Source organism: Anas acuta, chromosome 3 (genome assembly GCF_963932015.1).
Source record: "Anas acuta chromosome 3, bAnaAcu1.1, whole genome shotgun sequence".
Taxonomy (NCBI): Eukaryota; Metazoa; Chordata; class Aves; order Anseriformes; family Anatidae; genus Anas; species Anas acuta.
Window position 1 is genome coordinate 57,613,860 of NC_088981.1, and position 16,050 is coordinate 57,629,909.

The window sequence follows — 16,050 nt, forward strand, 5'->3', positions numbered from 1 at the left end:
TAGAGATAAAGGGAAAATACTTCTGCTATTGAGAAACAAGGAAGTCTGTTACCTGGCAGACCACTCTAGAGTGGAAAAATAGAAAACCTGGTGGGTTTTGGCCGTTCCCATTTAGTCTTTGGAGCGCTTCAAAAACAGTGCCTTCCATTTCAGTAAGTCCTGAATTATTCCATTTATGTGTTAGTTTAAGAACCAAATCAGAGGTATGTCATTCAGTGACTCTTTTTGGTGCTGTACAGTGTCATTTCTGGGAATGTGGATCTTTGTGAAAAGTTGGAAAAGGTGTTGAGGGAAAAGAAATGGTGAACAGAGCACTCACAAGGACTTTTTCAGTAGTATAACTGCTTTCTTGTGGAAGGGTGCAGAGTTTTTCTGAGGACCAGTTTCTGCCGTTAGTACTCATGCCATACTCTCCAGTGTGTCATGCATTGAGTTGTGTTAGTGCAGTGGGCAGGCAGCAAGCAGAGAGGACTGAAACAGCTCTTTCTGGGCCAAAAGAGCTTGAAATTACAGGTGTATTGTCCATGTTCTGGAAATCGTCAATGGGGTTTTCTTTACATTGGCTATTTTGCAAAGGGCCAGCTTATTTTGAGTCCCTGTTTGTTTCAGCAGGAACCACAGGCACTTGATACCTCACCAAGTTAACTTGATTTAAAAGAGTGGTATATTTTTGTTAGTTTAATACTGCATTTCTGCTTTTTAAACATGCAGAAAACTTCATTTTATATGTCTTGAGTGGAGAAGTGTTTGGCTGTCATGTTTTATTTCTCTTGCTGTTTCTCCAGTTAATTGATTTTCACCATCTCTTACTAGGTGCCTTTCATTATCATTTAATAGGGTAGTCTTGACAGCCAGCGTTACTAGCTCACACATGGCTCAGATGATAGCCTGTGTGTTCCTATGTACTTACATTGGATTAATACATTTGTGCAGTGCTTTAGCCTTGAAATGTTTACTGTTCCCTTACAGGCACACTTACCAGTTCTTTCAAATATATATATACATGTATATATACATGTGTATATATATATTTATATATATATATATATATATATATATATATATATATATATTTGCCTGCTTTAGATTAAAATAATCCTGTTTATGGTTAGCTTTTTGTAAGCCCTAATTTACAACTTAACTGTTCTTCTATTTTTCTATTCTCTGTGTGGTTCCATTATCAAAGAAAAATTCACAGGCTAAAATGCTCTTCTGATTTTCTTGTGTTTTATTGGAAATGTAACCGCTGCATCTTCTATTTCAATAAATTTGTATCTAATATATTTGTATGAAACTGATTATCATATGCTGCTGCCCCCAGCTTACACACCTGAAGTTATTTAGTTATTTCTTTCTGCTGGGACTTTTCTCTAGAGCTGCTGCTCTTTATTAAAAAAAAAAAAACAAAAACACAAAACAAAACAAAAAAACCTGTTCAGTACTACTACAATTTACCAATTAGACATTTGCGGTAAATAAAACTTGCATATACACATGATGTGGGACTCCTTGTTAATGAAATTCCATGCTTTTGGGGAAGTAATTGAGAGAGAGAGACAAAGCTACTCTGATGCCTTCAGCAGACCTCCAGCTGCTGACATAGTCAACAAAACTCCGCTCTTATTTATTTAATTACTTTTTACCTCAAGCTCTTTCCCTGGCCGTGTTTCTTCCTCGCAAGCAGTTCCTCACTGTGGCCTGTAGCTGTCCTCGGTAGCTACAGCATGAATTTAACACCATTTTCAGTAATTTCATTACTGCCTGCAGGGGCACTGAGGAGTGAGAGAGGCATTGCCTGAAGTTTTACCAGCTTTACCCTTCAACAAGCACTGTGAAATCAGGAGGACGCCAGTGCTCCTGAGCACATTTGGTGGGTTAGGTTAAAAGTTCTCTGCCCAGAGTTGAGTTTCATTTAGCTTAGAGGCGTTGTAGAGATTGTTATGTAGTTGTGACTACTAGTGAACTATTTTTCCACCTGCTGTTTGCAGAATAGACAATTTTTTTCAAAACTGCTTAATGGATAGGAAGTAAATTGCCTAGTACTATGTGATTATAGCATAGAAGGCTGGAAGGAAAAGTAATGGTCCATAGCAAGTTGATTGCAGGCTATTATTTTGTTACTGCATTCATTGCTGCCCCAGTGAATGAGAGAAGTTAAGTATAAAACTTGGGTTACCAATAGTAATTCACTTGCAGAGCACAACATTCATTTAAACCACCTCTATTTAATGTATATTTTTTTTCAAAATAATTCAGGCAAGATACTCCTTTCTGTCAAGGTGTTCTTATCCATCTAGATTCACCCACCTAATACTAACCAGATAAAATCCTGAGTAGCTTTTCAAATAATGGAAGGTCAAACCTATTTGTGCTGGTACAATTTTAAGAAATCAGCAAATTTTGACAGCATGGGTGTAGCTAAACCAAACAACCTAATTTTTCTGGGGAAAAAAAAACAAACAAAAAACAAACAAACAAACAAACAAAAAACACAACCAAGTGCTCTCTGCTATGTGATCTCAGTGTACTTTTCATACCTTTAGCAGAAGCAGTGTTGCATTTGGAGGAGGAGAAAGTGACTTTTTTTTTAATGCAATTTATTACTTTATAATATATCTATTTCTATATATTGAAATATCCTCTGCTTATTGCACTGTGAAATTTCATGCAGCTTGTGATCACAGATGTTACATGGAGGGATTCTGTTGGATTTTTGTACCTGTGAACTAGACTTTTTCACTCTTAAAATCAAGGGACCATGCTGAGCTCTTCCTTTACAAAACTACTTTCAAGTATAAATGGTGAGATCTTTCATTCAATTTTCTTCACAACTGAGGTAAAGCTATTTGTTATTTAGGCATGCAGGTGCTTGGGTGCCATCTGAAATTTTTTATATAAACAAAACAAACAAAACCACAATATTTTCTGGTAATCTGAATTAGAAAATGAAGCACCTGGAAGTTGGGAAGTTTGTGATGCACGTTATTTGTTTCTGTTCTCAAGAACTGGGGTGGCTTTCTTAGACTTTCTATTAAAATGTAAAGTTGTTACTGACTAAAATCAGTGACTTGAAAATGTTGAACTCAGGCTGCGTAACTACTAGAAACCAATTTTAAATGAAAGTCTTTAATGTCACTTGAAAGTCTCAGTGGCTTAGCTGCTAGAGCAGAAGAGCTAATTGGGCTGCACTTCATTGGCATGGTACCACGGCAATATGATTTAAAAGGCAGTTTACTAAATGGTGCAGTTCTTTGCTGGTGGTGGTAGCTCCTGTTATTTTAAATGTTTTGTGTCCTGTGGATAAAACAGGCTCTCCCTTTCTCTGGGGAAGCAGCCAGGACCTTGGATCGCCCAGCAGAGCAGATGGGGCGACACGTTGGATGTCAGGCGTGGGCTATCCAAGGCACCTGGTTCCCTACCCTCAGGGCCAAGCTGCTCTAGCAGGCCTTTCCTGAGAGCCTGCTTGAAGTGGGCTCTTGCTCATGCTTCCACGGTCACCTTCTGTTCCCAGGATACAAATGCTCAGGTGGGAACAACACGATATTGGCCCTTGAGGAGTTTTGTGCAGCTCTTTGCTCTTTGCCACTCTTTTAGGGAGCAGGGGAAATGAGAGGTGAAGAAGAAGAACGGTGAGAAAGAGCTAAGGCTCTGCATGGTGTCCGGACCCCAAAACTACCTCCTTGCACTGCGTGCCTTCAGCTTCCAAGGCTGAAGGACTGCTTGGCTTTTTAGTCTCGTGTTGCCAATGTCTACAGAGTGGTTGGACTGGCATTGAGAGTCCGCTGTGGACACTTACTCTCTGCAGCATTGTAGTACTTAAAGGATCATGGTCTGAAGTGTAGTCCGGCTGCTCACCTGAACTCGCTGTGCTCTGCATTTTTTTTGAACCGTCCTGTGCTCTCCATGAAATGTGGATATAACTCAGCTGCAGTACTAGGAGGCAGTGGGCATATGTGGCCTGATTTTCAAGAGGCAGTCATCTTCCAGTTCCAGCAATTGGCAGTGTAGGGTCCTGAAAACAGGTCAGGCTCTCAGCCGATGGCCTGTTCCTCAAGGGTCTTGTGAAGCTCTCTCTGCTCAGTTCAATTGCACGTCGGGGATAATGTTTTGGTGCACACTGCTGTTTATTGCTTGGACTGGTTGTCATTCCCAGTGGGTTAAAGTGGCAGATATGTACTGAGAAATTTATACCTGTAAACAGTGTGAACAGTTGGATATGCTTTCATACTCATTTTTCAAGCTATAGCTGCAGAGGCTTCTTGCACAAGTGTCTGTACTTCGTGCCTTTCCCCCCCCCCCCCCGGCGTAATTGTGTTGATTCAAACTACGTATATAGTATAGGGCTTGTTGTTCCAGTGTCTGTGATGATTCATTTATTATCTCATCTTCAGAAGAGCTGGATTTGGCTGAGAGTGGCTTCTGTTTAGCTTTGTTGGCCAAATTCAAGGAATGTATTTAAGCAGCAGTGATTGGAACACTTGATTTGTTTTCTAGGAGACATCTGGTTAGCATTGTCAAATAAAACCGGATTTAAGTAGTTACTCATAAAGCCGCTATTATGTCTTGCTGCAAGACCCTCCAGACAGGTACGTGTTTACCCTTTGTCTTCTGAGGGCATCTGCCAGATCACTGCTCAGATGAGCAATATTAGGGTCAGCCCTACAAGTCAATAATCCTGCTGAGAAGATTATGGACTTAAAATAATCTTATGTTTCATTAAAGAACTGCAGAGCAGAGGGGAACCACTGGTGTATAGTTCAGGTTCAGAGGGATATCAAGATGCAAGTTTCATAGCAAATGGAAACCTTAATAAAATAAAAGACCATTAAAGGCTAGGGGTAGACCGTATTTTCTGAAGTCAACTTATTCTAATTATTTTAGTTTCAGCAGTCAAGTTAGTGCCAGTGGTTCAGTCCATGTACCCTGTCTTTTTTACAGTTTCTGAATTAATTCACAGTATGTCTGTTGATGGTTTTAGCCAGGTTCCATACTCTAGCCACCCTTTCTAACAGGGAATTTAAGGAGGGAAAAAAGATTAAAAGAAAAAAGGAATATTCAAATGAAAACTAAGCAGAATTTTACTGTGAGTCTACAGTTCATGTGTTTGAATGCTGCTCTTGGGCTGAAAAAATGAGCTAGTTAGGAGGATTTAGATTCCCTATGTTTAGGTTTAGTTATGTAGTGCAGTGTTGAGTGTATAAAAACATACAGGGTTATACATAGATTGATTGCATGGTGTCATACGTACATGATGAAGTGAAAGCATTTCTAGTAAAAGGGTTAAGAAGTCTAAAATTCGTTTCAAAACACTAATGATGTTTTCTTAAACCAGTTTAACATGTTTTCTTCGTATTTTCTGATGGAAGTCAGAGTCGGGAGGAAGATTTGTTCGAAAGATTATTGAACCCCACCCTGTTTCAAATCTGTGCCTTTAGTGGGAGAGAAGAAATCTGAAGTGTTACTGTCTGGTATAGTTGTTTCAGTGGTAGGTAAGCAACTTCCATCACAAGTACTATCAGACTTTCAGCTGATTTCCAATTTGTGTTTTTATCTCCCTCTCTTAGATTGGGGTGTTACATACACGCTTGTTTGCTGCATTGTAGGTAGCTTTAAGTTGAATATTAAATGTCCTAGGAGAAAAAACATCAGAAATTTCCTTTGCATTTTTATATCATCTCTGTTCAGTAGTCTTAAGAAACAACAAATATCCATAAAAATGCCAGAGAAAAAGTGTAGAGAATGTTTTTTAATGCCAGCATCAAACATACAAAAGGAAGCAAATAGAAACTGTTAAACTTAAGACATGTTGTCACCAGTAAATGTAGTGGTATAACACTCAGGCAGAAATTTAAATTAACTCAAGACAAACGGTGATAACTATTTTGAGCACTCCCCAGTGACAGCTTGTTAACAAATATAATCTGTAATGGCTGTTGCATTTTGGTGCCTTTAGATAGGTTTTCTGTATGGCTAAGTCATACCGACCACCTGGGGAGCTATGGGTGGGATTACATTTATTTGTCTTTGAAAAGCTTCATAAAAAGAAATATAGAAATGATCAAAGTGTTTGTATTTACTTAAAACTCTAAAAGGTATTTTCATATTTCAGAGATCCCTTTTAGTTTGGATCCTTATTAAAGGCTTGCACCTGATGTGGACTCTTGGAAAAAAAAATCAAATTGCACGCCTCCTTTACTTAAATGTTGCACTTCGTGCCCCATCCTTGTGCATTTACACAGCTGAGCCCTGAAGCAGCCTGGGGAGGCTGGTCTGGAGGGGTGGGCTTCCCAGCCTGACTGGGTGGCCTGCTGTTGTGCCAGGACACCCTTCCCAGTGTAAAACAGGGCACTTGTGCATTGCAGTGGATAGACCTAGCGTAAGTACATTATGTTAGTTAGATTTTTTCAGTTATATTTATTTGAAGTATCCATTCAGCAGACTTTTCCATGGCAGGAGAAGGCTCCATTAGGGTTATCTTTGTCCTGTGGAGCCCAAAACATCTTTGTTTCTGGGAACTTAGCATAGTATCTGTCATTAAATCTACCTGTGAAGCTGGGCTTGGGCACTTGTGCAAGAGGGAACAGAATTAGCAGTGCTTGAGTATTGGAAAGGTCTGGTAGACTTGGTAGACTTTCTTTTTACTCAGCAAATAAGAAAGCCTTGTAATAAATAACTAACTTTTGGCAATACGTTTAAAGCCTGCAGCTTCATACAACACTTGCATATGAAAGGAGTCTGTTGGGTACCAGTGTTGATTGTCTCTAGGGTTGTTTTATGCTTTTGTATATGTACTTGTATATATATGGTGACAGGCTCTTTTCAGTGTCGCCCAGTGTCAGGACAAGAGGCCATGAGCACAAACGGGAGCATAGGAGGTGCCATATGAACATCAGGCAGCACTTCTTTACTGTGCAAGTGACAGAGCACTGCCGAAGATTGCACAGAGAGGTGGTAGAGTCTCGCTCCTTAGAGATCTTCAAAAGCCACGTGGGTGTGCTCCTGGGCAACCCGCTCTGGCTGTCCCTGCTTGAGTAGAGGGTTGGACCAGATGGCCTGCAGAGATCCCTGCCAACCTCAGCCATTCTGTGATTCTGTGAAAATACAAATCTAGAAATAGTACTATCAAATTACATTTTGGGGAAAGAGATGTGAATAATAAGGGAGGTAGATGGACTGGAAAATGCTGGTATTAGCCAAAGCATCTAGATAGAACTGTTAAGCAGAAATTTTTTCAGCTGATCTGGCATGGAAGTATATATCTGTTGAAATTCCTGACCTATTAAAACGGGAGTCTGAACAAACCAGCACACTGGATATATCACAGCTGAAGTTCATGAACTTGCTTTACAGTTAGAATTGGTCACAGTTCAGTTGATACTCAAGTGCATCATTGCTGTGGCTTTACAGCATATTTTAAAGCTTTGATATAGAAGCACTCCCTGTGATACTCAAGTTCTGCAGATGATATGGGGATTTATACATTTAAGAGAAATGGGATTTGATCCAAGCTGAATGAAGTTTTGGGAGGAATATAAAGTAGTAGAGGCAAGCTGTCTGCCTCATTTAGATTTAGGGACAAAAATAGATGCTGCATTGGAATTAAACTGAGCTGTTTTTTTAAAGTCATATTTATCATGAGATCTTTGTTGAAAACCAGATTGCTTTTGTACAGCTCTACATTTATACAAGCTGTTTCATCCACACAAAGAGAGTTGTACATTCTTATCACCGGTTTGTAAATGAGGGACACATAAAGAGGCCTAGAGTGAAAGTCAATGACTTTTGCTAGCTTACTAACCAGAAAAGACCTTTGAACTAGGGCGTCTCATTTTAATTATAGTTTCAGGACTGATCATTCTCAGCAAGCTCTTTATCTTGAAAAGTTACCTCCTGAAATTTCCTATTAACTGGGCTTCACGTGTAGTCCAGAATCTTTGTCCCTGTCGTACTGCAGTTCAGAAAGTAGGCAGGGAGGCAGGAACACCCTCCAAAGGGGACCCAGTTTGGTAGGGTATGTTCCAGTGTAACACTGGTGTGACCAGTCCCCCACAACATGTAGCTGTGCCCATTATAATTAAGGCAGCAGCCTTTTTGCCTAATAGAGCATGCCACCAGTAAGCTGGATATTCGTCTGGAGCTCATCTCACCCTTAAATAATTTTAAATCCTATCTACTGAAAAATCCTTTCAGGCATTTTACTTTAAGCAACCATTGGATAACAAGCACACAGTTCTCAGAAGTGGAAATGTTGAAATCCCTGTTACATTCTTCTGCTCCTTGTGAGAGAGATGTCCGCAGTGTTGTACCAGGCGCTGGTTGTTACTTGCGTGGAGAGGACCCAAAGTAAGGCAGCTTGAGTTCTTCCTTAGCTGGCTTTATCCCAGTACCTCAATGTGCCCATGCGCTGCAGGCAGAGGGTAGATACCCCCTACGACTCTGCATTTAGGAGGTATATCTGTGAAATTTAAGTGGTGTCATGTCTGTCTATGGATGTACAGCTCTTGCCTGGATCTGACCTGAGGGGATTCACTTGGACAGCAGAAATCCCGTGTCTGGAAGCCAGGTCTTCTGACACCCAGCCCTCTCCCTCACAAACCCATGAGGTCTTAGTTTTCTCACTTCAGCTGGAAAAACAAATTCAAAACGTGCCTGAAGTAAATTAAACTTACATGCAATTATTTATCAACTTGAAAACAAAAAGTTCTCCTAAAACAGAAAGCAGTGATCTATTACATTACTGTGTTTATTAAAGAGCAGTGTGATATATAAAGTAATGTGTTATTTTTTAAAAGTTCGCTTTCACAAGACACTTCTCACTCTTGGAAAAGTGTATTTATGTAAGACAAATGTATGCTGTACTGTAGTCTGTCTATTTATAAGATAGTGTTTGTAGTTGGCTTAGAGGAAGGAGGTTTGTGTGTATTTACAGAAGAAGGGAATGGCTGCAATGCCTAAAGCAAAAAAAAGGGAATAAAAAATCTGACCTGAGGGAGTAGTTTTCCAGTGATACGTGCAGTGAATGGATAAATGTATTTTAATACGCTAGTCAGCAGATTTGTTTCTGTAGGTGACAGTTTAGCTGACTCTTGCAGATAGTAGCCTCTCTCTAGTACAAAAAACAAAAAAACCCACCCACTACAAAACACAAGTTACAACTTGAAGGGCTCTGCCAAGAAGTCACCCTGAACGTAGTGGAGGTAATTTTTCAGGCATGCAGACGCAGCTGTCAGCGTGTCTCTTGTTCGCCCTTGCTCACAGTGGGACAACCCCAAGGAGTACGAAGGCACACGGAGCGCATGCTGCCTGCTCCCCTTTCGCCTTCCACACCACGGCCTTCCCCTTTCTACAGCTGGGTGTGTGGTGCCTTCCTCCTCCATTAAACTGCCCCTGATCCATCCAGTGTTTTCTCTTTGGCTTTTAGCAACTGGTCCCCAGGCCCTTGGGCATGAGGCCAGCTCAGGTGTTTCAGGGCTGTTCTGTCCTTGCTTTCAGACTTTTGTCACTCAACCCAAGCAATGACTACCTACATAGGTGCTTACTTTAAGTAAGTCAGTGCTATTTAGCTGTCTGAATAGCTTTGATGCTGTATCTGTACATTGTGAATATCACGCTCGTTTAATGTTCAAGACAACAGTGGTTGCTAATAAATACTTAGAAACGCAGACAGGTGGATTTATTTTTGTTAAACTCTTTAATTGTGACAGCATGTGTGTTCGTGTGGATGTAGACACCTACAGAGCTTATGGCCTGATCCTGCAACAGTCACATGAGCCGTACTAAACACGCGTAATCTCATTAGGACTAATTTAGCAAGTGACAGCTACAAGTTCAGGCCCGAGGCACCGGGGACTGGGCCCGGCTGTGGTGGCAGGAAGCTGTGGCCCTGCGCTATGGCTGGGGCTGCGCCACGCAGGGAGGGCCCAGGCCTTTCACCTGCTGCCAGAAGAGCAGTTTTCTGAAGAAGCCTCTGAAAACATGGCATTCAGCTTTGAACAGTTACAATAAAAAATAATTTTACAGATACATTAGGGTTGTTTTCAGAAGCTGTCTCCCTCTGGCCAGTTCTGTTGCTGGCAGGGCAGTGCATTTTGCTTCATGCAAACTTCCAAGATACTGTGACTAGTTTTTGTGGAAAATTGCTGCAAGTATGAAACGTTACCAAAGGAGAGAAAAAGGCCCAGCACATCCAGTCCTCTCCCAGAAAACACAATCTTCCTTGCATCATGGAGCAATATACTGTGTGTATCTGACTGAGCAGACAAGATATTCGTTAATCCTGGTTTTCCATGGTAATACCGTGTCAAACGAAGGGATGAGGTGTCTGAGCTATGCCTTGTGTTCACTCAGGTGATTTGCGACTCAAATTCTTATGTCAGAATATGGTTTCAAATTGTTTGAAAAGCAGTAAATAGCTCACGTATGCGAGACTTGCTACCGTGTGTTATCAGCTCAGGGTCAAATGGAATTAAATGCAAGTTCCTAGTGTAAATTGAAGAGATCTTCAGGATTGAGAGGCCTTGGTGGTATTTTGTACCCTTGGCTTGACTGCATGCCACAGAGGCCAGAAGGGTTTACTGGAGAGTTTGAGTTATTCAGCTGGAGTCTGACCTTCAGACCTTGTCCTACAGAAGTATTGCCAAAAATAGTAAAACATAAGAATTAATAAAGCTCGCTAAGCTCCACAACAGCACTGAATCCAGTGTTCATGGTTCAAAATTCTTGTGCAGCATTGCACTCAGCTCTATTGCCTGCAAATTGCCCCTTTTGGAAGAGAGAACTGCAATTAGCTCACATATTGCTGGTGAGAAGCATCCCTAGCGTGCTGGTGCCTTACACAGGGATTTAGTGAACTCTGCAGTAATGAAACGCCGAGGAGACATATAAGGGGTTGATTATATGGCAGCAACTCAGATGTAATGGTATGGGCACTGACAGCTTTAACACATTTTCTCCTGTCATGCATCCCCTGAATATCCTATCTACCATGCTCTAACAACTGTGACAGTGATGAGGGAGTCTTTAAAAGGTTTTAAAACACATTTCCCACACGCTTTCTTCATGCCTAACTAAAACCACCCTGTGAACGGCAAAACTCAACCTCAGGCAAAATTTTCTTCTCTAGGAAAGGTTTAATTTAGTCGCATAAGTGGGGATAAATTATATTATAACATAATATGACTACAGTCATTTTAAAGCAATACTTATAATACAGAAGTTTTGACATTTAATATATCACCGGTATAGGGGGAAAAGGACAAGAACTAACTTAAAACTCTACGTAGTCAGAAAAAAACACTTGGAAGGCAGCAGAAGTCTGTGCACAGCACCTCTGCACTTAGCCCCCAGAGCTAATGAAGGGGGAAAAACAGGGACGTAGCTCAGCCTTCGTACCATGACATCACCCAGCGTGGCCACCCGTTGCACCTGCCAAGCCAAGGGCCTTTCCTCGTCTTCCTGGTCAAAAGGCTGCTGTTTGTGTAACAAAACCGGTTCATCTGGGGCAAAATAGTATTATTGCACAGTTCAGTTCAGATCCGTGCACGATAATGCAGCACACAGGGCGTATTTTGAGCTTGCTGTGCATGTGCTGCTGAGTTGATCTCAGGCAGATGTATCCTCAGGAGTCGCTGTTTGTGTCTTGCCTGATGCAGTCTCACATGTTTTGCCCTGGCAGTTTTTAGGCAGAAATTACGGAAAGCCTGTACACATTTTTGTGTATTGGATAATGTAAGTGATGGCAGCCCTGCCATGGGGTACAAGACTGTGCATATCCCTGGCTCAGCTAGCACTAATGTACTGTCACATGCTTAAAACCAAAGATTATTAATTACCAGAACTGACTCTCTTCTTTTGTTATGTGTTCAGACATATCTGAAATAGCATGCTTATTTGTAGGAACTTTTTCACTGACTCAGTATCTATTGCTCCTCTCTGTTTGGATAATGGGGCTGTGGGACTAGGACAAGGTATTGCCCCTCTGGGAAAAAGGATCCGTGTCTGGAACTTTTCTTAGAGTATTTCTTCCAGGTTATATGTATATATATATATGTAACTACAAAACCTATAGCTGCAAAATAGAAAGCTGATTGCTTACAAAAGACCATGTGCACCTTATGAGAGTGATGAGACGGTGTGTGCACTCCTCGGCTAGCATAGTTTTCAGATAGAAGCTACTACCCTTGGTGTGGCAGTGACAATAACTTCAATCAGCTGTACTGGTTGATCGACCTCCTGTTGTGTTTCTGGGCTGTTGCAAAGTAAAGTAAAAGATCTCTCTCTGAAGCTTCTGATGAGGTTTGCTGGCCTCAGGTGCCGTCTAGAGGATGTGTTTCTTGCTGTGCTGTGAAATGCATTGTGACACTAAATAAATAAAGAAGCTGTTCTTTTAGATAAGTCACCTTTGCGGTGGTGTGTTTCAGCAATCTGCAGCAATTCTCTTGGCTTCTGCAGCCACATCAGTGCAATAGCTTCTGAAGTTACTTGGATCTTGTGTTGCGGACTAACAAAGCTTGTGAGCTTGATAAACTGTTTTATTGTCAGCTCACTCATTGAACTTGCTGTGGTCTTCAGACATTCAGTGTTGTCTTCCTCAATAGTTCAGGGAGCTCTTTTGGGCCTCATGAAGTACACTATTCATCATCTTCATCTCCTTGGTTAAGAGAATAAATCAGGTTAAGCAGGTAATACCAGAGCATGCTCCATAAAAGCCCGTGGCTCTTGGGGCATCCATCCAGTGATGCCTGGTGTTGGAGAGCTGCAGAAGTGGTCAGTAAGGACCCGAAGCCTCATCCCAACAGTGAGAGGAAAAATAACTTCACTCCCATGTACCTCTTAGGTTTCCTTCGTGTTGGTTTGTGGTGATGAGCGACTGATCTGAAGGCAAAACTTGTGGTGCCAGAGTTGACAGCTCAGTGCATTAGCCCCAGCTGCAAGTTGATGCAAGTCTTCGTGCCATTTCGTCCTGCCCCAGCCCACTTACCACTGCTCCTTTGTAGCTCAAACCAACACATCAGACTGTCAGGGTGCTCCCATTTGTGGGTGTTAAGAGCTGGGTCTTGCTGACCCAATGCCAGGTTTGAGGGGGTGGAAGAATTTGTTTTACCGTGGTTGCTGGCAGTCTTTTCTCACCCCCCTCTGGAGCGTGGCAGCTGTTTGCCAGATGCACGCGGTGTCAACACGTTCACACGTGCCAGACAGGTGAGCGGGGTTACTGACCCTCCACTGCCCAGCTGTAGGAATTGATTGGGGTCTCAGAACCCACCACCACCACCTGTGGGCCTTGAACTGAGGGAGCAGTGACAGGTTCATGCCATACAGCCCTTCTTGACCCCATGCTGAAGCATGCGATAGGCCAGGACGTACGTCTGGCTCCAGTGGAAATGGCTAATTATCAAATCGCATACTTGCACTCTTGTGCATGAGCACATGCAGGGAAATCCACCTCGATTAAATCATCACAGAGCTGTGGTTGCTCGAGGTCAGTTAAACCACCACCGTGGAGTCCTACAGACCTCGGTCTCAGGAGCATATGGATGTAACAGAGAAAATGTATGCTGACGGTGCAAGTCATAACTCCAGTTAATCATTTGGCAAGCAGAAGCCTCTAAAATGTTTCCCTCAAAATAAACATTGCATATTTTCCATTTTAAGAGGTATTAAAAAGATCAAGGTAGGGAGACAGATGATACAGTCACAGAAAATCTTTCTCCAGCAAGTGATGACAAAAGCACTTTGTGCTATGCCCATATATTGTGCAGAAATCTCAGCTCCTTAGATAGAAATGTAACAGATACTTATTTTTCTTTTTGCTTTCCTCATCTTTCAACGGATTCAGATATCTGTCTCTGGAAACGCAAAATTAACGGTTTGACTGGGCTGATGAGTTTGGTTGCCGCATCTTGAACATTTATTTTTTCCTTATGCTCTGGCGTCTGTTGTTCTTTAGCACAGTCGCACTGAATATCAATTAGGAGGCGGGAGGATGGTTATGGAAAACTTGGCGGGGGGATGAGGTGCCGACTGGTATTTTGGCCGTGTTGAGCGGGCATGCACGTTTGTTCTGAATTCTTTCTGAACTTTGAACGCTCTTTGCTTATCACATTAAGTGAGCTCTGCAGTGACATGAGATTTTGAGATCCCTGTGCTTCGCATTCCTCTCCAAAATCACAATAAATGGTCTATTCTGCAGGCACGAAGACAAGACAAGTGGTCAGTGCCAAAGTTATTTAGCAGATGGTGCGTGAGTAGCGAGCAACATCATCATTTCAAGTGCAAAGCGCATAATGGGTGTCTACCGGCCTGGCAAACGAGACCCTGGTGTTACACGCATGCTTCCGTCTCCCATCCTGCAAGATGCTGCCATCTGTCAAGACACCGGGCCAGATCTCACTTAAAAAACCCCCAACAAATAAATCAATTTCAGTCGTCTTTCCAAAGCTCTTCCATCTCTCAATTTAAATAAAAGCCACGTGTATACACGCTATGTGTGGGCACACATACATAATACATGTAGAGAGGTGGAAATACAGATTAAAAAAATGAGAAATGCAACTTCGTGTTTCATTACTTGGGACAGACAGTGCTAATGCATGGTAAATACTGTCAGTAAAATGTACATTTGTAAGTGCATTGTACACAAAGTGTAGACAGGGGTGGCTCTGGTGATACATTGATTTCCTCTTTCCCTGTCTTTTGGCAGAGTGTGACAAGCTGCGGAGGGATGGCTACCGGAGCTCTCAGTATTACTCTCAGGGCCCCACCTTCTCCTCATCCTCCAGTGCAATCTGTGGAAGTTACCAGGATGATTATGAAGAAATTGAACAAAAGGTAATGATGGGGGGCAAAGTAATGGAAAGTTTATGTCTGCTGCAGTTTAATGGCCTGCAATAATATTATTCAAATAAGGTGGGATTGCCAGAAGGTCGTAAAGATGCTTGTTCTTTTGAATTGCAGTGGTATTAGGTCCTCTCACTTCCCTGGTCTCTTAAAAATCCCAGTTCTACTCATGAATTTATATAAAGTCATCATAAGACATGATAAAGATGTGAGAGGCAGAACGAGTTTGGTAGTGTTTGGGGAGGGGGAGGAGATAGTCCAGTAAGGGTAACTGTTTTGAAACTAATTATGTGCTTATATTCAAGTACCAGGGAGAGCTACTAACCAGCCATCAGTGTACTCACTTGGAAGTAGCAGCACACGCACACTTTGAATTGCTCTTCTAATACAGACAGGCAGTTTCATCAGGTAGAGGCTTTGTCCTGTTGGATCACAACTGCTTGTGTAAATCCAGAAGAATGAAGGATGGCTCAATAAGCTGGGTTTACCTTCTCTGTTTCAGTTTGCTTCATGTTCATGTGCCCACTTCTCAACTCCCTGGATATTTATCTTACTTAGAGTTTAGAAAATAAGCAAATAAAGAGAGAAATAAGGGACAGCTGAGCAAAAATCCTAAGAAGGTTGCAGAAGTGTCTTGTATACATCAATTTATATACATTTCAATTACAAAACTCCTAAGTTGTGTTCATGTTCTAAAGAGGAAAGGAAGTTTTGCTCATCTGTCTTTACCTTATTCTGTTGTTCCTATGAGCTCCAAAAGACAAGCCTTGGCTCACTTTGGTGCTGTGGGCTAAGATACTAGTGCTGGGGTAGACAGTGAGATGCTCTGGAGTCTGGATGTCCAATGCTGGAGCTGAAATGATGGAGCTCTTGGGATTTTCGAGATAGATATTCTAGAATACTTTGCCACGAAATGTTGCTTGGATAGGGGGAGGATATCCTTAACTGTAGCAGAATGTATATTTTTTTGAGCTGTTACTAAGCCACAGGTGCTTTGTGTAGCGTGGACCAAATAATTCTGTCTGTATGTAAAGGATCCTGAGAACTCCGTTTAAAGGGTAGAGTGTTTTCAGTTCTATCCTCCATGCTTTTTAATCACATAACAAAAATTGTTGTGGAATATGTACGTTCTCTCATCCAGGTTTTGATTGCTTTATATCTTTGTATTGGCAGGGAGTGTTGTCGCATCCTGTTGGGCTCTGTGTGGTGTTTACT

At 41.8% G+C, this 16,050-nt stretch overlaps 1 protein-coding gene across 9 annotated transcripts in view; it reads left to right on the top strand.

The window, feature by feature from the left end:
- Window positions 1-16,050, top strand: part of NHSL1 (NHS like 1) — a 164,533-nt gene that overhangs the window by 117,374 nt on the left and 31,109 nt on the right. For all 9 annotated transcript variants that reach the window (XM_068677274.1, XM_068677275.1, XM_068677277.1 and 6 more), the window contains exon 3: window positions 14,699-14,826. In XM_068677274.1, the coding sequence (XP_068533375.1) occupies window positions 14,699-14,826 (128 nt within the window). The remainder of the gene's footprint in view (window positions 1-14,698; window positions 14,827-16,050) is intronic.